At 40.3% G+C, this 22,905-nt stretch overlaps 1 protein-coding gene across 3 annotated transcripts in view; it reads right to left on the bottom strand.

Annotated features, from left to right (window-relative positions):
• DCTN4 (dynactin subunit 4) overlaps positions 1-6,889 on the bottom strand; it is a 31,652-nt gene extending 24,763 nt beyond the window's left edge. The window contains exons 1-3 of one of the 3 annotated variants that reach the window (XM_027081536.1): positions 6,682-6,889; positions 4,162-4,232; positions 1,550-1,728 (exon numbers count right to left, since the gene is read on the bottom strand). In XM_027081536.1, coding sequence (XP_026937337.1) covers positions 1,550-1,728; positions 4,162-4,232; positions 6,682-6,816 — 385 coding nt within the window. In that variant the 5' untranslated portion in view covers positions 6,817-6,889. Of the gene's footprint in view, positions 1-1,549; positions 1,729-3,560; positions 3,630-4,161; positions 4,235-6,681 lie in introns of those variants that run through there. The other 2 variants (XM_027081534.1, XM_027081535.1) reach the window with 2 other exon arrangements.
• Positions 6,890-22,905: the final 16,016 nt, after the last annotated feature.

Below are 22,905 nucleotides of genomic sequence, written 5' to 3'. Positions count from 1 at the left end.
AAAAAAAAAAAAAAAAAAAAAAAAAGAATAGAGTTGAATCTAAAGGAACTTCACCCATATTTACTTCCAAGCTATGTAAGAATCTGTAGAAAACTTTTAGCTGCAGTCCATCTTCATTTTAGTTATGTCAAATAACATAATGAGTTTTTAGTTGGCTTCCTCATGTAAATAGTAAGTTGAGTTTTTTTTTTTTTTGCGGTACATGGGCCTCTCACTGTTGTGGCCTCTCCCGTTGCGGAGCACAAGCTCCGAACGTGCAGGCTCAACAGCCATGGCTCACGGGCCCAGCCGCTCTGCGGCTCGTGGGTTCTTCCCAGACCGGGGCACGAACCCATGTCCCGTGCATCAGCAGGTGGACTCTCAACCACTGCGCCACCAGGGAAGCCCCAGTAAGTTGATATTTTTAATGGAAATGTAAAAATGGGAATTTTTAACAAATCTAAAAAGTTTTCACAAAATTAAACAAACAAAATTTCAGAAAGAAAAAAGACAATGGGGAGTTAGCAGTGCTGCTGTTTATATAAAAAATAAACAGCAACTCAAGATTTTGAACTGATTATAATAAAGAGTGTTTCTACTCTCTGATATTAACCATGGAGTACAGGATATGAAAAAAAAGGAAGTTTCCTAATGAAGGTAAATGCAACCTCTGCTTTGAAATGCTCAAATGATGGAAAGGTAATTTAATACCTTAGGTTTTCTTTAGGTCCGAACATACATAACTTTCCTGTTTCACTTATGATACATATAGATGTATCTTTGAGCATGTGTTTGAATGCTCCAGGATAGATACTTGGACATGTAATTTCTGGGTAAAAGAATAAAAGCAATTTGAAATTTTAATAAATGTTGTCAAACTGCTCTCTAAAATGGCAGCAGACAAAAGAACTATTTTCCCATATTCTTGTCATACTACCAGATTTTTAAAATTTTGCCAAATCAATGGACGAAGTTTTAATTTGCATTTTCATGATTACTAGCAAAACTGAACTTATCTTTTTGCATATTTATTGACTTAAAAAAAATCACCTCACCAAGTTGTGTGCAAGGAAAAAAATCCAATGATTTGTGCACACTTTGGTTATTGACCATCTTTACTTCCATTTCTGAGAGCTGCAGTTCATATCCTCTGACAATTTCTTTCTTTCTATTGGGTAGCTTTCTGATTTCTAAGGGTTCCTTATTTTTGGTTATTTATCTTTACTGTTATATATGATCCAAGCTTTGTGACTTTTATCTTTTAGGTTTGTTCATGGTGTGTTCCACCATCAGGAGCATTTATTTTTTATGAAGAACATTAATCTTTTGATTCTAAAAAAGTATCAGATTTATAAATGCTATTTTACCAACTTTAAGAAAATGAAATAGTTTACCAAGTCTCAGATGAAACATCACGGTCCATGTGAGAATGTGGGAACATAGAAGATTTAATGACAAAATACTCTGAATTTATCACCTACCTCCCAACAGGTAACAGAAATAATGATTTGTGTGCAATTACAGCACTGCCGATTTCACAAAATCTCATGTTGAAGTCTGCCTCACTCACCCACAGATTTGTCTGCCATGCCCACATCTCTAGATGTCCAGCGACAAAATCCACAGGCCAGGTAATAGGCTTTCTTCACCGTGGTCTTGGCTGGGTCATCTGGAAGCTGTGTGGAAATGCTTGTTGCCCGAGTGGAGAGGGTGTGCATACAGCCGGGACAGTCAAAGCAGTTGGCGCATCTAGGACACGACAAACAATCATTGATTCATTCAACAAATATTTACCGAGCACCTACTATGTGCCAGACATTGTTCTACATGTTAGGAATTCAAGAGAGAACTATAAGGGAAGCGTGGCTCTCAAGCAAAAAGAAATTAAAAAGTACTCTGAAGAGGCTCCTACAAACTTCATTTTAAAATTTCAGAAGTATTACAATAATTATTTTTAAAAATGCAATCATCATCAAAGTTCCTGAAGAGTTACAGCATGACCCAATCCTACTCCAGAGAGGGAATCACGGTTAACAGTCTGGAGTTAACTTTTAGACTCTTTTACAGACCACAAAGATTTCTGTGGGGGCTTCCCTGGTGGCGCAGTGGTTGAGAGTCCGCCTGCCGATGCAGGGGACACGGGTTCGTGCCCCGGTCTGGGAGGATCCCACATGCCGCGGAGCAGCTGGGCCCGTGGGCCATGGCCGCTGAGCCTGCGCGTCTGGAGCCTGTGCTCCGCAACGGGAGAGGCCACAACAGTGAGAGGCCCACGTACCGCAAAAAAAAAAAAAAAAAAAAAAAGATTTCTGTGGGACACAGAAATGTCACAGCTTATGACTTTAGAGAGAACAGACCAATTGCACAATGGAAAACGGAGAGGCAACATACAATAAGCTGTGAAACTAGGTTTGGAAAGTAACTGCTTGTTTGCTGTGCCAGAGAGCTGAAACAGATACCAAACAATGTTACCAAGATGAAATGTTTCAGAAGGGGCATTTTCAGGGTTTTCTGCTCTCTTTAGGCATTACTCTTCCTAGTGAAACGCTCAACATTCCCCTATAGTCTCCCCCATGCCTTGTTATTCTTAACTTTCCCACCATCTGAAATTATCAAGATTTCACCTCCAGTCCTGGACTTGTTCTGATGTTCCATTCCATAACTCCAATTTTCTGTGATATTTTGCTACTAGGTAATATCCTCAGATAAGGATAATAATAGTACCCACCTCATAGGGATATTCTGAGGATTAAATGACAAAATTTAATGTATGGAAACCATACAAAACTGGTTTATAAGGAGCTATTTCTCCGGGACAGGAAAGACAAAACAGTGGTTCATATCCATGGAGGTACAGAGGTGTGACTGGTTACAAAGGACTTCCACACCATGTTAAAAACCAAAATGGCACCAGTAGCAGTGAGTACCAGATCTTGCTTTTTAATACCACATCTTGGTTTTTAATACCAATCTTGGTTTTTAATACTACCCAGATCTTGGTTTGCAATACCAATCTCGAATAAAAGGTACCAGGGCTCCTTGGAGAAATGGCTAATTCTAGGACTGGAGCAGAAAATATAGAGGATGAGCCTGGAGTAAGTAAGAAAGTTCTCAAACAACTGAATAACACTTCCCTCCTCCTCACTGCCATATAATGACGGGGGTATGCCAAAGGGAGAAGGAAGTCTACTAAAAGAGGTCCCAATGGCCAAAGCCGGAACAATCTGAATTAAAAAAAAAAAAAAAAAGTAGTACTGGATTATAACCTAAAGTATAAAATAAATATTCACAAGCCCATACTGCTTGAAGTAAATGACTAAATAAATAAAAAGGGGAGAAGAGAAAAATCTTCCATACAGAAGAATTCCAAGTAATACATGGAGATAGCCTTCATGGAAGGGGATCATAACTCCCCAGTATTTAAGTGTGGGCTGTAATAGTGCATTTCTTTCCGAAGAGTACAATATGGAAAAGGAGAAGAAAACAAAAAGAGTAACTTTACATCAGAGAAACCTGACAAACACTAGCTCAAGCCAGGTAATCAAAGTTAACATCAATAGTGATGTCATGTTGGTGGTATATACCTTTGATATGATGTGATGAGAGATGCGCTTTACCTGTGTGGTTCTCCTCCCCACAACACATTCCCCCAGCTGATGAGAAAAACATAAGACAACTTCCAATTGAGGGACATTCTATAAAATATCTTACCAGTACTCCTCAAAACTAAGGAAAGTCTAAGAAAATATCACAGCAAGAGGAGCCTAAACAGACATGACTATTAAATATAATGTGGGTATCCTGAATAGGATCCTAGAACAGAAAAAGGAGATTAGGGGAAAATTGAGGAAATCTAAATAAAATATAGAGTTCATTTAATAATAATGTTACCAATAATGTTCATTAGTTGAGACAAATATACCATACTAACATATGACATTTATAATAGGGGAGACTGGGTAAGGAGTAAACAGAATTTTCTGTAGCACCTTCACAGTAATTCTTAAGTCTAAAACTGTTCTAAAATACAATTTATTTTTTTAAAATGAAAGTTTCACCTTTGGCATAAGTGATGCTAAAAAAAGAAAAACAGCTTGTTAAAAATGAGAGTTAGTTCCATGTGCTTTTTTACCAGCTATTAAAGAAATAGCTGGGGAAAATAGAAAAAATTGATCCCAGTCTTACCTATTCTTTTTTAGTTTGGCTTCAGCCGATGGCATATTTTCTAAACAACTGGGACAATAATGGGAGTCCACCTAGAAAGAAACGAGAAATCAAAAAATCGGAGGAAAAGACATTTAGCTTGGCTTGTATATATGCCTATGCCAATTAGTGAAATTTAAATTACATTATTCTGCAGCAGAGGTGAGAGACCATTGATCTGGCAAAGAACCTGGACTGTTTTCAGCATCGGGTTTATTCTTCAATCACCTGTTGTTTTCTTAACCTCTGGATTTCCTGAAATCCTTCTATTTTTCCTTTCTGATCTTTCCTATTCCCTTTCATCAGAGTTTTATGTATTAGACGTGTTAAAACATGTTTATGTAAAAGATCTCTATGATAATCTAAATAGATTAATAAATAAACCCAATTTATGAGGCTGTGATCAAATATCCTTCTATCTGGTCTAGCTTTGTGTGACTGCAATAACTTGGCCACACAAATTGTTAAGAGATTTTAAAAGTTTTCCCATTACTGAGGTATTCCATGTTCACTGAAGAAAAGCATACATTAACATTTACAAAGTCAGCTGTAGCCAACAAATTAGAGATTTTTAAATGGCAAATTAAACTACTAAGTTAACAACATAGTCTTATTGTATTTAATGCAAAAACATAGTACAAAATTAAATTCATTGTACTTTTTTAAGGACTAAATATTTTCTTTAATGTAGTAGATCCTATTTGATAATTCTAGAACTCTAGTCACCTGCAGATGGACAGATTCACTTGAACACAAATACTATGACAGAAACTGTTTTCTTTTTTCATCATCTGCTTATAAACAGAACCACCTTTGAAAAGATAAAGTTACTGCTCAAATAAGTCTCCAGGAACACAAAATATAATACTGTTAACTTATATTTGCACTTACTCATCATAAAAGGCAAAGTATAATTTATTCCTCCCTGTCCCCTTTCCAAATTATGCTCATCCCTTCATGTGCAGCTCCAATCCCAGGCTTGTGATTTGAAATTTCTGGACTGCTTCAGCCCTCACTAGCATCATCCTTCCCCAAACCCTAATGGCCTCCATTTCACAGGTGCACACCAGTCCGTAAAAGATTCAGTCACAGACTGAATGTCCTAGCTGAAGAGATCCTTACAGATTATGGAGACTCAGCTCCCTAATGATCACCAAATGAGAATCTAATCCAATAAATTCTAGAGGTGGAGCTGGGACAGCATCCTAAAGAGAAAGGACCTGCCAAAGAATAAGCATACAAAGTGCTAATGGAGATGGAGAAAAAAAAATCATGTATATAATACAGCATTGATTTTTCTCTTGTGTTATTTAACTGCTTTCTCTGACTATTCTTAACAGCATGAAAAATATTCCCAATAAAATAATAATTATTCATAATGTGTAAAATGGCTTATAGTATAGGACATATTCTCATATGCATTTTTAACCGTCCAGGGATCCTCACTCAAGTCCTCTGAATCAGGCTGCTTGGTTTCAAATTTTGCTGTCCCCTCCCACCCACAAATTTCTGGCTGTGTGACCCAGCGCAAACATTATGTGCCTCTTTCTTTAACTGTAAAGTGGTTTTTAAAAAAGGGTATCTATTCTAGTTTGTAGGATGATTAAAGATTATGTAAAGCACATGGCATATAGAAAGTACTGAATAAGCATTAACTATGTATTATTACTAATCAGCTTTTCCTTCACGAGACTGCAAGTTACTCAACAGCAAGATTTACGTCTTAACGCGTCTTTTAATCCGCAGAGCCTATTGAATGAACAACATGTTCCAAGTGCTGCAGAAGTTCTGGGGTTTTGTTATTTGGTGATTTTTTTTTCCGGGGGTCTTTTACATTTTGAGCAATCCCACCTCCAACGCCCACTTGCGCCAGTGAAGGTCAGAAATGTACCCTCAGGAGAAGCGCCATGAATATAACACTTTGAGCTTCTTAAACGACAGACCGGATTGTAAGCGCTTTTCACTCAGCTCACCCCATCCCAACCTCGTATCTGCTGCAGGCCTTGGGCTGGGTCAGGAAACATAACAAGGCAGTTGGAAGAGGGCCCAGTTTCTGCCCAAGCAGGGGGAGAACTTCCAGGATGGGAGGGGCTTGGATGAGAATGCCCGCGGACCTCCCCACTCCCTCAATCGATGCTGGAAAGACGATATCTCGCCCCTCAAGTGGCCTGAACTAAGCATCCCCATACCTTTTCTCCCCCTGACCCACCCAATAACCAACACCCACCCCCCGCAGGAGATGGCCAGGGTCCCCAAAGTCAAGTTTGTCCCAGAGGGCGCTCTAGAACAGAAGGGCCGCTCAGCCCCACCCAAGGCCGCTCCTCCTTTCCAAGTGACAAATTACGTACGTATAAGCAAATTAAATCACAGGCAAATCTGAGTGACGAAAGGCAGAGCCAATCAGCATGCTAGGAAAATTACCACCCGCTGGTCGCGCTGACTAGGAGGAACCGCCTCCCCCCTCCCCCAACACACACACTCTTCATGGGACGACTACATTACCTCGTGAGACACACATTCCAGCGACCGCAGCTCGCTACAATAGCGGCAGAAGTAAAGCTGCGAGAGCGGGGCCCGAACCTTCTTTTCTCCCTGGACTACGTAGAGAACCCGCTCCGATTGCAGCAACGACGCCATCTTTAGGGGGAGGAGCCAACGACGCTCTCGTCGCGTCACGTGACTCGAGAGCGAGCATTTCCCTGACTTCCCTCCCTACGTCTTTCAACGTAGACTTTGACGTAAGGTTTCCGAGCTAGAGAGGCTTTGCGCCGGACGAAAGTCAAAGTGCGCATGCTCGTCTGGGGTTCCAGGTTTTCACCCCGCCTCCACCTTACCTCTGCAGCATGTTTGAGAGCGTCAGCCGTCTGGGCTGAGCTTAGACTTTTTTTTGATAAGTACGGAGTCGCAGAACAAATGCATACAGACACAGTGCGCTCCTTTCCTTTGTTTCTAACAGAAAGGAAGGCTGCTCTTCTGTTTTATTTAACACTGCCTTTACTGCCCTCACCTTCCAGACAAACATCCGGAAGTTAGGGAGGATCTCTGAAACAGTTTCATGGGAACTGGAAAACTAAGAGTCCACACCAGCACTTTCTTCTGACAGTCTTGTTACTGACCTATAGGAAACTTCCACGGACGTTATCTCGTTTGAAGTTTCTTAGATTGAGCTCCTCCACGCAGAAGCCATATCTCATTCATTTTCAGGTTTCGCATATTTAGCGTTAGGACTAAGTTTATACTGTGGGTGTTCAATAAATATTGCTTAGTGAAGGAGTGGAATCAATGAATGAACAATGTTGCTAGGTGTCGTTTACATTTTTCTAGTGCATAAACTAAAGCTTAGACATGTAAAATAACCACTTAGAGCTGGGCTGGCAGAGACTGGAGCCCATGTTACCTGCCATCAGTTCAGTGCTTCTTCCTTTGTACTAGTGTTGTATTATTACCTATCTGATATTAGAGTTGGTGATTGAGAAGAAATAGAACCGAATAGTAATATTAGTTGACGTTTATTGAGCATTTACTGAATGCAGAACACTGTGTCAAAACTATACATACAGGGCTTCCCTGGTGGCGCAGTGGTTGAGAGTCCACCTGCCGATGCAGGGGACGCGGGTTTGTGCCCCGGTCTGGGAAGATCCCACATGCCGCGGAGCGGCTGGGCGCGTGAGCCATGGCCGCTGAGCCTGCGCGTCCGGAGCCTGTGCTCCGCAACGGGCGAGGCCACGACAGTGAGAGGCCCGCGTACTGCAAAAAAAAATAATAATAATAACTATACATACATTGTCTCATTTAATTTTCACCAGAACTTCAAAAGGCAGGTACTATCATTATCTCTATTTTACAGTGCAGAAAACTGAGATCGGGGTGCCCTTCTCTTCTCCCAAGAAAGCCTGGCCATCTCAACTGGGGCAGACTGAGATTCCTCTGCTCTGTGACTGGTAGTCAGCAGTAGCAGAATCCCCAATGTGTAGGTAGGGACCAGCCTGGGCCCTGGGCAGCAGCAAGGCACAGGCACTGGCACTGCAGACAGGCACTGGGAGCAGAGGGAGAAAGTGAGTCATAGGAGGATACCTGGCTTGGTTTCTGAGGCTCCCAGGGCCAGCCTGCTTCAGTGGTGCTGGCAGGTTTTACCAAAACAGACAACAGCCACGGGTTGGAGTCTGCTGACGCCTGCTCTAGCCTCCTGGGTGGACTGGATACCTTAGAATTATCATATACTAGAAAGATCCTAGTTCAATACTTGTATTTTTCAAATGGAGAAAATGAGGTCCTGAGTGTCAACATGCCCCAGGAACATGCCCCAGGTTTTCTCACTCCTGGTACAGTATTCTGTTTTCTAATTCCATAAATGCAGTTCCCTGCACACTACAGCAGTTCATTCATATTCACAGCAGAGTAAGAAACCAGTTGCTCTTCTAACAACACTTAAAAAGAGAAGAAAGCAAATACAAGGGAAACTGGAACATTAATTGATGGCCTACTCATTTTTGCCCTGGAACTTTGTGGAATTGCATCATTCCCATTATGGGCACATGAGTTTCACACCTCTAGAATGCTGTCTGCTTGGCTTCAACAGTAATTTCCCAAGCATACCTCAAATCTAACCAAGGCTTGTTCCCACCCCCACCCCCTTCTCTGCTTAGTAGACTAACCGGAAGCTAATGCTAATTCTGTGGCACCATGGAACACTTCCTCTGTGCTCTGCTGAGGACGCAGGAAGGTGAGATGGGCATCCTCTTCCGGCTGGAGGATGCACAGGGTGACTTCAGGTTAACCACTGCAGCTATTACCCAGTTGCTGCTAGTGCTTAAGGCAGACCTCAGGCCCCTGAGGTGCTGGCTTGTAAGAGATAGCTGGTGGCCATGCACTCTCTGTGCCCACTCACTACTGAGAACTCGCAACTGACACAAGAGACCATAGCTCTCTGTGAAATAAGGGTAAAGTCATGGAGCTATAGAGCTAAACGTGATCTTAGAGACTAACTAGTTCCCTCCCCTTATTTTCAAGATGGAGAACTGAAGCCCAGAGTAGGGAAGAGACTTGCCCAGGTTCCCAAAGGAAGATAGAGGTGAAGCTAGGGTTTGAATGCAGGTCTTTGTTCCAAGTTTATTGCCTTCACTACACTTTGCTGGACCTCCATCTCTCCACAATTCACCATCCAACCCTAAAGCTTGCTTCTGGGAGACCACCAGTGTATTGTTTGTTGAATTGAATAAAAGATAATTAAAAATTGAATTGCAGCCTAACTCAGTATATTATCTTCAACTATCTGGAACTTGCTGCAGATGGAATCCAGTAACTAAAGTTTTTTTTCTTTTTGGTCTTTAAGTAACTCCTTCTTTCAGAAGGTAAAGGAAGAAATAGGGGAAGGAGACTGGTCACAATTTTAAATAGGGTGGTCAGGGTTGGCCTCATAAGAAGGTAAGATAGGAACAAAGATTTGAGGGAGGTGAGGAGAGGGCTGGGTGGCCACCTGGGGGAAGAGCCTTCCAAGCAGAGTCTGAGCAAAGTCTCTAAGGCCTAACTGAGGCACAGCAAGGAGGTAGTGGGGCTGGTAAGGAGTGAGCAAGGGAGAGAGGTATAGGGGATGAAGTCCCAGAGGTAATGGGGGTGCAGCTCATGGAGGATCTTGAAGGCGTTTTAAGGATGTTGTATTTTGCTCTGAAGGAAGTGGGGAGCCATTATAGGATTTCACACAGCACAGTGATACAATCTAACCTACATTTAACAAGGGTCACTCTGGATACTGTTTTGGGAATGGACTGTAGAGGGACAAGGATAGAAGCAGGGGGTGCATTTGGAGATTACTGCAGTGACCAGGCAACAGGCAACAGTGCCATGGACTAGGGATTCTGACTATATTTTGAAGTAGAACTCACAGGATTTCCCAATGCCCAACCGTGGGAAGACATGTACATAGACTTTCATATGAAGGGTAGTTTGGAGTCTCAGCAGAGATGCCCTTGTTAGGCTGGGGGAAAATCCATTTCACGGTCCAGCCAAATTCAGAGGCTGGGAGTTTATTTCCTCAGAAATTATCAAGACTGTCTCTTCTCCTTGAGGTCAAAATAAAAACATCACAGAAAGGATCAGACACTTTTATACTTAGAGGAAGCAAACTTGTTTAGTCTCTAGTTTACTTTGTTCCAAGTCACAAAGCACGGTGATTGCCACACAGGGAAGCATATTTCACAAGAAGCCCAGAGAAAGAGCCAGCCCATTGCTAAACACATGAATCACATCTTCGGAGCTCCAGCTCAGGCTGAGAATAGGAAACTGGTGTGGGCGCACCCAACACATTTGCAATGGTGCCAAGGGCTCTTCCAAACGAGCTTTACCTTTCGCCATGCAGGTAAAATGAGTTAAAAGTTAAAGTGGGGGAAGAGATATGGCAACATAAGTATATATATAACTGATTCACTTTGTTATAAAGCAGAAACTAACACACCATTGTAAAGCAATTATACCCCAATAAAGATGTTAAAAACTAAAAATAAAAATAAAATAAAAAAGTTAAAGTGGGTAGAGCACAGAATATAAGTTGCTACGTATTTGTTATTCAGCCACAGTTTAGTCCAGTCCCTTCATTTGCAAGTGAGAAAACAGTTTCAGAGAGAGGAAGTGTTTGTCTGAAGTTACATGGATCTCCAGCTTACTTAACGAGCACTAACTAAGTTGATTTCTTTTCTTATGTTTGGGTGATTGGGATCTCCAGGCTTGCCCACACTCTCATCTGTGACTCTTGAGTGCCTCTTACAGTGCATTTCTGGGAAGCCCTTTTAGACTTTGAGCTGTCACTTTACATGAGAGAATCTTTCTGCCCTCCCAGGGAAGTTCAATGGGATGTTTTGTTACTCTTGACCACCTGTAGAAGCCAGCCCGCAACTTGTCCTTCAGTGGTATTTATACCCTTGTGTATTCCCCTTCCACATTGTACCGGGGTTGGTCAGTGTGACCAATAGCATACAATAGAAGTGGTGCTGACCCTTCTGAGATTAGATTATGAAAGTCTGTGGTTTCTATGCTGGGTGCCCTATTGCTGTGTTGGGTGCTCTCTTAGATCACTTATTTGGGAAAAGCAAGCTGCCGTTTTGTGAGCAGCCCTATGGAGACGCTTATGCAGTAGGGAACAGCCAGTGAGGACCAAGGCCTGCCAACAACTAGTGAATGAGCTTGGAAGTAGATTCTCCTGTTCCAGTCAAGTATTGAGATGACTACAGACCCAGCTGACAGACAGCCTGACTGCAATCTCTTGAGAGACCCTGAGTTAGAACCACCTACCTAAGCAGCTCCTGGACTCCTGACCCTCAGAAACTGTGAAATAATAAATGTTTGTTTTAAGCTGCTACTTTTTTTTTGAGACAGGGTTCAGTATCAGTTTTATTTTGATTCTTTCACTTTGAAAAAAAGTAAATGCTAAGAAGTTTTGTTCACATGAATAGGTAAAAGGAAATGAAAAGTTTTTCTCACAGCATTGTCACACAATTCTTTGTATTTCCTCTGAGTTATGTACCAAAAATTCCACCATGAGCCTCAAAAATTAATTTTCATGATTTATTAGCTGACAATCCCATTAGTTACTCCAGCAATTTTGTTGAAAGCAAAGAATTATAAACCTTCTGTGTTGCAAAAGGTCTTGTTAAGCAGAGATTAGCGTCATTCATTTTTCCACATCAACACCCTTATTTTGGCTGGTCCTGTTGTTTGGTACCCAGAGGCTTCTGTCCCTTGGGGCAATGCACCAAGGTCAGATTAGCCACATGTGGGGTAGCGGGGAAAGAGGAATGTTTTTTTCTGTAAAATAAGAGAAGGGCTGTTGAGAAAGAGGAGGTTGGAAAGGAGACTCAGTGTTTTTAGGGAGATCATTTTAGGAAGTCAAGAGTCTAGAAATTGGTTTCTTTACAAATGAATGTGCCCATGGACTCCTGGCAATTCTTTGTGTGCTCCCAATGATATTCCTAACCTAGTGTGATTAATTTACCTCATCTCAGTTTCCACATCTGCCGTTTGGGACTGGCCTTATCTAAATCACAGGATTAATTTGAGGATGGAGTTAAATTACATACCACATGTAAAGCACCGAGCACAATGTCAGACATAGAGTAGGTATTCAGCAAATAATGGATTCCTTCCCCACCTTTCCAACTTGACATGCCCATTTCTTTTTTACATGCCCAGTTTTATGCAAGTACAATTAATAATATATTTTTTATTTAACAGACTAAACAGCATGTTTTGAAAGGTTATGTTGGGGGAATTCCCTGGTAGTCCAGTGGTTAGGACTCCACACTCTCATTGCTGAGGGCCCGGGGTTCAAACGCTGGTCGGGGAGCTAAACTCCCACAAGTTGCACAGCATGGCCAAACAAATAAATTAATAAATAAATAAGGTTAGGTTGGGACCTAATCAAACTTAAAAGCTTTTGCACAGCAAAGGAAACCATTAACAAAACAAAAAGACCAGCTACAGAATGGGAGAAAATATTTGCAAATGATATGACCAACAACGGCTTAATTTCCAAAATATACAAATAATTCATAGAAGTCAATATCAAAAAAACAAACAACTCAATCAAAAATTGGGCAGAAGACCTAAACAGACATTTCCCCAAAGAAGACATATAGATGGCCAAAGGACACATGAAAAGATGCTCAACATTGCTAATTATTAGAGAAATGCAAATCAGAACCACAATGAGGTATCACCTCATACTGATCAGAATGGCCATCATCAAAAGGTCTACAAATAATAAATGTTGGAGAGGGTGTGAAGAAAAGGGAACACTCCTACACTGTTGTTGGGAATGTAAATTGGTGCAGCCATATGGAGGTTCCTTTAAAAACTAAAAATAGAACTACTATATGATCCAGCAATCCCACTCCTAGGCATATATCTGGAAAAGAGGAAATCTTTAATTTGAAAAGGTACATGTATCCCAATGTTCACTGCAGAACTATTTACAATAGCCAAGATGTGGAAACAACACAAATGTCCATCAACAGATGATTGGTTTAAGATGATGTGGTATGTATACATATTTTATAAAATATACAATGGAATATTAGCCATAAAAAATGCAATACTGCCATTTGCAGCGACATGGATGGACCTAGAGGATATCATACTAAGTGAAGTAAGTTAGACAGAGAAGGACAAATATCAGCTGATATCACTTACATGTGGCATCTAAAAAAATACAAATGAATCTGTATACAAAACAGACATAGAAAACACACTTATGATTAGAAATGAAAACAGAGAAGTAACAACTGACACTGCAGAAATACAAAGGATCATGGGAGATTACTACAAGCAACTATATGCCAATAAAATGGACAACCTGAAAGAAATGGACACATTCTTAGAAATGCACAACTTTCTGAGACTGAACCAGGAAGAAATAGAAAATATGAACAGACCAATCACAAGCACTGAAATTGAAACTGTGATTAAAAATCTTCCAACAAACAAAAGCCCGGGACCAGATGGCTTCACAGGTGAATTCTATCAAACATTTAGAGAAGAGCTAACACCTATCTTTCTCAAACTCTTCCAAAATATAGCAGAGGGAGGAACACGCCCAAACTCATTCTACGAGGCCACCATCACCCTGATACCAAAACCAGACAAAGATGTCACAGAGAAAGAAAACTACAGGCCAATATCACTCATGAACATAGATGCAAAAATCCTCAACAAAATACTAGCAAACAGAATCCAACAGCACATTAAAAGGATCATACACTATGATTAAGTGGCGTTTATCCCAGGAATGCAAGGATTCTTCAATATACACAAATCAATCAATGTGATACACCATATTAACAAGTTGAAGGAGAAAAACCATATGATCATCTCAATAGATGCAGAGAAAACTTTCAATAAAATTCAACACCAATTTATGATAAAAACCCTGCAGAATGTAGGCATAGAGGGAACTATCCTCAACATAATAAAGGCCATATATGACAAACCCACAGCCAACATCATCCTCAATTGGTGAAAAACTGAAACCATTTCCACTAAGATCAGGAACAAGACAAGGTTGCCCACTCTCACCACTATTATTCAACATAGTTTTGGAAGTTTTAGCCACAGCAATCAGAGAAGAAAGAGAAATAAAAGGAATCCAAATTGGAAAAGAAGAAGTAAAGCTGTCACTGTTTGCAGATGACATGATACTATACATAGAGAATCCTAAAGATGCTACCAGAAAACTACTAGAGCTAATCAATGAAGTTGGTAAAGTAGCAGGATACAAAATGAATGCACAGAAATCTCTTGCATTCCTATACACTAATGATGAAAAATCTGAAAGAGAAATTAAGAAAACACTCCCATTTACAATTGCAACAAAGAGAATAAAATATCTAGGAATAAACCTACCTAGGGAGACAAAAGACCTGTATACAGAGAACTATAAGACACTGATGAAATAAATTAAAGGTGATACAAACAGATGGAGAGACATACCATGTTCTTGGATTGGAAGAATCAACATTGTGAAAATGACTCTACTACCCAAAGCAATCTACAGATTCAATGCAATCCCTATCAAACTACCAATGGCAGTTTTCACAGAAATAGAACAAAAAATTTCACAATTTGTATGGAAACACAAAAGACCCCAAATAGCCAAAGCAATCTTGAGAAAGAAAAATGGAGCTGGAGGATTCAGGCTCCCTGACTTCAGACTATACTACAAACATACAGTAATCAAGACAGTATGGTACTGGCACAAAAACAGAAATATACACCAATGGAACAGGATAGAGAGCCCAGAGATAAATCCATGCACATATGGTCAACTTATTTTTGATAAAGGAGGCAAGAATATACAGTGGAGAAAAGACAGCCTCTTCAATAAGTGGTGCTGGGAAAACTGGACAGCTACATGTAAAAGAATGAAATTAGAACACTCCCTAATACCATAAATAAAAATAAACTCAAAATGGATTAAAGACCTAAATGTAAGGACAGACACCATCAAACTCTTAGAGGAAAATATAGGCAGAACACTCTATGACATAAATCACAGCAAGATCCTTTTTGACCCACTTCCTAGAGAAATGGAAATAAAAACAAAAATAAACAAATGGGACTTAATGAAACTTAAAAACTTCTGCACAACAAAGGAAACCATAAACAAGACGAAAAGACAATCCTCAGAATGGGAGAAAGTATTTGCAAATGAAGCAACTGACAAAGGATTAATCTCCAAAACATACAAGCAACTCATGCAGCTCAATATCAAAAAAACAACCCAATCCAAAAATGGGCAGAAGACCTAAATAGACATTTCTCCAAAGAAGATATACAGATTGCGAACAAACACATGAAAGGATGCTCAACATCACTAATCATTAGAGAAATACAAATGCAAATGTAGTTTCTCAAAACTACAATGAGATATCATCTCACACTGGTCAGAATGAACATCATCAAAAAATCTACAAACAATAAATGCTGGAGAGGGTGTGGAGAAAAGGGAACCCTCTTGTTGGTGGGAATGTAAATTGATACAGCCACTATGGAGAACAGTGTGGAGGTTCCTTAAAAAACTAAAAATAGAACTACCATACGACCAAGCAATTCCACTACTGGGCATATACCCTGAGAAAACCATAATTCAAAAAGAGTCATGTACCAAAGTGTTCATTGCAGCTCTATTTACAATAGCCAGCACATGGAAGCAACCTAAGTGTCCATCAACAGATGAATGGATAAAGAAGATGTGGCACATATATACAATGGAATATTACTCAGCCATAAAAAGGAATGAAACTGAGTTATTTGTAGTGAGGTGGATGGACCTAGAGACTGTCATACAGAGTGAAGTAAGTAAGAGAAAAACAAATACCGTATGCTAACACATATATATGGAATCTAAATAAAAAATGATCAGAAGAACCTAGGCGCAAGACTGGAATAAAGATGCAGACCTACTAGAGAATGGACTTGAGGATATGGGGAGGGGGAAGGGTAAGCTGGGACAAAGTGAGACAGTGGCATGGACATATATACACTACCAAACGTAAAATAGATAGCTAGTGGGAAGCAGCCGCATAGCACAGGGTGATCAGCTCGGTGCTTTGTGACCACCTAGAGGGGTGGGATATGGAGGGTGGGAGGGAGGGAGATGCAAGACGGAAGAGATATGGGGACATATGTATATGTATAACTGATTCACTTTGTTATAAAGCAGAAACTAACACACCATTGTAAAGCAATTATACGCCAATAAAGATGTTAAAAAAAGAAAACGCACTTATGATTACCAAAGGGGAAAGGGAGTGAGGGAGGGATAAATAAGGAGTATGGGATTAGCAGATACGAACTACTATATATAAAATATATAAGCAACAAGGATTAACTGTATAACATAGGGAACAATATTCAATATCTTGTAATAACCTATAATGGAAAATAATCTGAAAAAATATAACTGAATCCCTTTGCTGTAAACCTGAAACTAACACAATATTATAAATCAACTATACTTCAGTTTTAAAAAAAAAGCTTATTAACTTGGCCAAGATTACATGAAATCCATTCTATATATTATATATAAAATATATCTATCTCTATATATATACACACACACACACACATACATACATACCTTTCACATTTTCTTCATCCATTCACCCATGGAAACAACTTTTTCCATGTCTTAGCTATTGTAATGTTGCAACGAACACAGAGGTGCGGATATCTTTTCAAGTGAGTGTTTTCTTTTTCTTCTGATAAGCTGCTAAATTTTGAAATACTTTGTTACACAGCAGTAAGATAACTAATATAACCAGCTTCCCTTCCCACCACAAGAGTTAGCCTTTGTTGCACTGTACATTTGTCCTTTCATCTCTGCCCCCTCTACCATCCTTGTCATCACCTTGTGTACTTCACATCACCCAACTATCTGTGGCCAAACCCAAAAGTCATCAAACCTGATGAACCGCTTGTGGTACCAACAGGAACAGATCATGGACTAAACTCGGAATTCGAGGAAAATTTAATAAAGGGACTATTTGCAAAAAGTGTGAGTGGGGTGGAGGGTAATCACAAGGAATACTGCAGTACCCCAGGGCTAGTGGAGGTGGGCTTCTGTTTGTAGCCTGAGGCCTGACAGGGTAAGGGGAGGGAGCACTTGCTGGGATCTGGAGACAGAGAGAACTGTGTGAAGAAGGCCCCTGACAGGAGTTGGACCTTTGGATACGGGACAGAGCCAGGCATTGACATCCCAGGGGTAGAGGGTAGAATGCAAAACACCTCGGTTTCTGCTGGTGCTTCCCTCTTAGCTAAACCCAGCAGAAAGTCAGTCATCAAGGAAACCTATGATAGTTTGGGTTCCCTTAGAAGCAGACTATGCAATAACAGTTTAAGTAAAAGTCTTTTATTTGAGAGGTTCAGGGTAAACTAGTAGAGGAGTGAGGAAGTGACACAGGGAAAAGAAGGTAGGCAATAAGATTGTGTTATTAAACCAGTTATCAGAGTGGGTGACTGGAGCTGAGTCCCACAGAGAAACTCAGGAAAACAATGTAAACACATGCCTCAAAATGGTTCCAACAATTTTTCTGTTAAAAAAATAATTCTATCAAATGGTGAGGGAGTTGGGGTATTTATACCTCTACAGTCTTTGGTTGAGAGCTCTCCTGGGGATGGGTGTTAATTCCTGGGTATGTATGGAATGCCAGGCTGGCAGACTGGCCTTCTGTGGTTCCTGGAAAAGCCCTCAGACACAAAGGTGCAGATAGTAGCAGTTGGAAGTCTGTGGAGAACAGAAGTGAGTGAGGTCCAAAGGATTTGAGTAAGGCATTGACAGCATCTCCTACAGGGCCCATTGATGTGGGCTAGATGTGGTACAGATGCACCTCCCTGTACACAATGCAGAATGGAGAAGTGTGTGGAAAGTGAATCTGGAGGGACAAATAAAACTTACATGCATATCTAAAGTAGCTAAGTAATATTTACCAATACCCTGTAAAATTTAGAAGCACCGTTTGGATTTCAAAACAATTTTTCATTTTGATTCTCACAGTTACTGTCCTCTACCCTCTATCACTGTCATGCATCTAATGGTCTGATTGTGTACTAACTACAACAGGAATTACTCCAGTTCATGGATTAGAAAACAGAGGCATAGAGAGGACTTAACACAGTAAGTCAGTTAGGTGCAGGACATTTAGTCAGTTCTGCCACTTAATGGCTGGGTTATCTTAGACAAGTTAACTTATCCTCTTTGGGAGGTTAAGTTAATAACATTAGGGGTAATAACATTTTCACCATAGAATTGTTACAAGGAATAAGTGGTATGATGTACGGAAAATCCTAGCTACAAGGTACACACTGTTAAAGAAATGTCTTTTAATTCAGTAATCTTTTTTGGGAAAAAAAAGGCAAAGGCTTTTATTACATATATTTTTCTTGAGCTCACAGTTTACATCAAAAATTAGTCCAACTGTACTGAGATATCTTCCAACTGTACTGAGATATCTTCCAGAAAGGCATTCTCCTTTCTCTCAGCTACATGACTGTGTGATAATTGAACACTTTTGAATTAAGCCATGAGAATTGATTCAAATCATTATAACCACATTAAGGAGACCATGTGACCATCACTCTGCTTGAAAGCTATAAAACAGAAACTTTCATTTCCTTTTCTTTCTTCCTGTCTGCTCAGAAACTTGTTTAATCTCAAATTCCACATGTTTGGAGAGTTCCATCATTTTACCTTCTTGACTAATCATTAGTTCAATTAGTTCTTTCAGCTACAGTATAAAAAAAAAAAGTTGTAATTTAAAAACTTCCTGCATCTAGTTTTCAGGCTAAAAGCATATTTCTTTAGAGAATTAGCAAGTAAATGGGGCTTCCCCAAAGAGTAAAAAGGCATTTTGCCCAAGGATGTGTAGAGCAAAAAGACCTTGGGAATTTTTTCAGGGGAGAAGGGGAAGGGAGGGAGCACAGTGATCTCAGGAGTCCTGGTGCCCAGTTCGGGACTTCCTGGAAAGAACTGAGCTGTTCAGGGGCCTGTAAAGAGGGAGCTTATGTCTGAGCCAGGACATAACCATATGTGGAACAAGATGGATCACCTCACATTCACATGCTTTGAACTCAAAACGGTAGTCATTTTATGATCTGTGAGTCTTAGCTTTAAAGGGATTTTGGAAGTGTAAGTGACTTCAAAGAATTCCTAATTTAACTCCTTTTTTTTCACTTTTGGGGTCAAAAGACCTAGAGAGGGGTAGGGACTCATTGAAAATCACATAGCAAACTAGTGATAGAGCCAGCAGAAGAAGCCATGGTGTAGTATGATTTAGTGCCAGTTTCGTGCCCATTACCTTGTGCCCATGCTGCACTCACTTCCCTCTGTCTCCCAGGCCCTCCACCATTCCAGTGGAATCCTCTGCTTGTGTGCCTCCAGTGTAGGGAGCTCATGAACACCCCAAGAAAGCTTATTCTGTTCCATTTTCAGACAGCTCTAAAAAAATTGTTTCTTAGAGTGAACTAAGAGTTGCCTCTCCTTGGCTGACACTCTTTGGTTCTAGGTTGGCCCCTAAGATGGCTTGCTCTGTCCCAGTGTATCTTGGAGCTTTGCTCAGAGTCCACATGGCCTCCATGAACCCCCCATCTCTAGATCCTGGTTTCTTGCAATTCTGTATTTTTCTGGTCTGCTTTAGAAGCTGCGAGGAATCTTATATTCTACACATACGCAATTACCTAGTTAAGGTTTCCTCTGGACTGCGGGAGCACAAATGTGATGACTAATTTTATGCATCAATCTAACTGGGAAATGGTACCTTGATACTTGGTCAAACACCTCTTGGTATTGCTTTGAAGGTATTTTTTTTTCATCTCAAATCAGCAAACATTTATTAAGCATCTACTTTGTGGCAAGAACCATGCCAGGCACAGGAGAGGCAGAGACAAATGAAATCAGGTTCTCAAGGCACTTACAGCCTCCAGGGAGGAAGACTGATTGATTCATTGATTGATTTAGGTTGCGCTGGGTCTTAGCTGCAGCACGCAAGATCTTCGTTGCGGCATGTGGGATCTTTTAGTTCTGGCATGCATGCAGGGTCTAGTTCCCCAACCAGGGATCAAACCCGGGCTCCCTGCATTGGGAGTGCAGAGTCTTACCCACTGGACCACCAGGGATGTCCTGCTACGAAGGTATTTTTTTAGATGAGATTGACATTTTAATAAGTAGACATTGAGTAAAGCAGATTACTCTCCATAATGTGGGTGGGCCCCATCCAATCAGTTGAAGGCCTTAAGAAAAAGACTGTCCAGTAGGTCTGTGTCTTTATTCCCATCCTACCCCTAGGCTCTTCGTGACATTTTGTTTTCTTAGATTCCATATATATGTGTTAGCATACGGTGTTTGTTTTTCTCCTGACTTACTTCACTCTGTATGACAGACTCCAGGTCCATCCACCTCACTACAAATAACTCAATTTCGTTTCTTTTTATGGCTGAGTAATATTCCATCGTATACATGTGCCACATCTTCTTTATCCATTCATCTGCTGATGGACACTTAGGTTGCACAGACCTACTAGAGCATGGACTTGAGGATATGGGGAGGGGGAAGGGTAAGCTGTGACGAAGTGAGAGTGGCATGGACATATATACACTACCAAACATAGGGTGGATAGCTAGTGGGAAGCAGCCGCATGGCACAGGGAGATCAGCTAGGTGGTTTGTGACCACCTAGAGGGGTGGGATAGGGAGGGTGGGAGGGAGGGAGACGCAAGAGCGAAGAGATATGGGAACATATGTATATGTATAACTGATTCACTTTGTTGTAAAGCAGAAACGAATGCACCATTGTAAAGCAGTTGTACTCCAATAAAGATGTTAAAAAAAAAAAAGAATACACAGTACAAAAGTTTAAAAAAAACCAGACTGTCCACCTCTGAGGAAGAGGGAATTCTGCCAGCAGATGGCCTTCGGACTTGAGCTGAAGCATCAGCACTTCCCTGGGCCTCCAGCCTGCTTTCTTACCCTACAGATTTTGAAGTTGTCAGCCTCCACAATCATGTGAGCCAATTCCTTAAAATAAATCAATCTCGTTCCCCCCCATATCTCTTTATAATACACACACACACACACACACACACACACACAATTGGTTCTGTTTCTTTGGAGAACCCTGACTAATACCATGTTTTCAAGCATTGAACTTTGCCTTTAGGCATAACATCAGACCTGGAAAGAGAAACCTTGGTTGATCTCTCAGCATCCATCATTCATTCATTCAACGGAGGGAACATTATTCTGTACCAAGTGCTGGTGATAGAAAAGAAAATATTGCAATAAGAGTTATGAACTTAGGGTCTTGATAAAATCAGACCCTGGCCAAAATCATAGCGCAGAGTGACAGAGAATTTAGGCTCTGTAGTCAGACAGTCCTGGGTTCATGTCTGTCTTTGACAATTGCCAGTGACCTTGGGAAGTCACTCACCCTCCCTGAGCCTCAGTTTAGTTTACCCATCTGTAAGAGGGGATTAGATTAGACAATCTTTAGTTTTCCCTTTAATTTTGTACAAGCAGTGTCCTAATTTATCAAAACTTCAGGAAGTGAAGAACTATAAATAGTATCAGTCAACCAATAGGCTGACAAAGGATGCTGAAATAAGATTGATAAATTAGATGCAAAATGGGTTGATGCTCTATAAGGCAAGAAAAACATCTACTTTAGGGCTCAGGAGAAAAACCTACAGATGAATATAAAATTCATATTTACTATGTATACAAATAAGCAGTGTTATCAGTCATAAGCTCTTTCACGTTCATAAGTTGATCCTATTTCATGCTCACTAAAATCCCTGGAGGTAGGCACTGGCATTCACAGTTTGTAGAAGAGAAAACTGAGACTCATAGATATTAAATACTTTGCCCAAGTCACACAGTTAGTAAGTGCCAGAACTGGGATCTGTTTGTAATGCTGTGTTCTCTCCAAATAGTTTGTCCAAGTATAATTTTGAAAATGTTAAAAATATTCATACATATAAGTGAGTGTGTATCAAAGTTTTATTTAGATGTTTAAGGAAGGAAATAGTAGGATGACAAAGAATGCTGACAAAATATTGATGTTAGATGCAAAATTGGTTAATACCATATAAGGCAATAAAAACACAACTTTTGGGGTTATCTTTTCTATCAAATAGAAATAATTTGCATCTCTACTAGACAAACCAACCAACCAAATGACCAAACAACCAATCAACCAAACAAACGAACTGTACCGTATCAAATTTTCTACAAGTTAGCATCTAACTTTACAGAGTTGTAAAATGTCTGGACCCTAATTAACAGTAAGGGACTTCCCTTGGGGTCCAGTGTTTAAGACATCGCCTTCCAATGCAGGGGGTGCGGTTTCGATCCCTGGTGAGGGAGCTAAGATCCCAAATGCCTTGCGACCAAAAAAACCAAAACATAAAACAGAAACAATACTGTAACAAATTCAACAAAGACTTTAAAAATGGTCCACATCAAAAAAGTCTTCAAAAAAACAAACAAAAATGTAAATTAGTAAATCAAACGTACATATTTCTAGAGAGTCAGATGATCTTTAGGCAGGCTTGTTAGGCCATGCTCTTGTATGATGTTGACAAGACATCCGGTTAACCTTTTGGTTTATTTCTGAGTTCTGGGTAAGTTTTTTTATCAGTCCACCTCTATGACTACAAACTTCAAAAATTATCTATAATCACAAAAATG

This window comes from Aethalodelphis obliquidens, unplaced genomic scaffold (assembly GCF_003676395.1).
Source record: "Aethalodelphis obliquidens isolate GAN/ISIS:26980383/991018 unplaced genomic scaffold, ASM367639v1 scaffold45, whole genome shotgun sequence".
NCBI lineage: Eukaryota > Metazoa > Chordata > Mammalia > Artiodactyla > Delphinidae > Aethalodelphis > Aethalodelphis obliquidens.
This window is presented reverse-complemented; position numbering and strand designations above follow the sequence as displayed.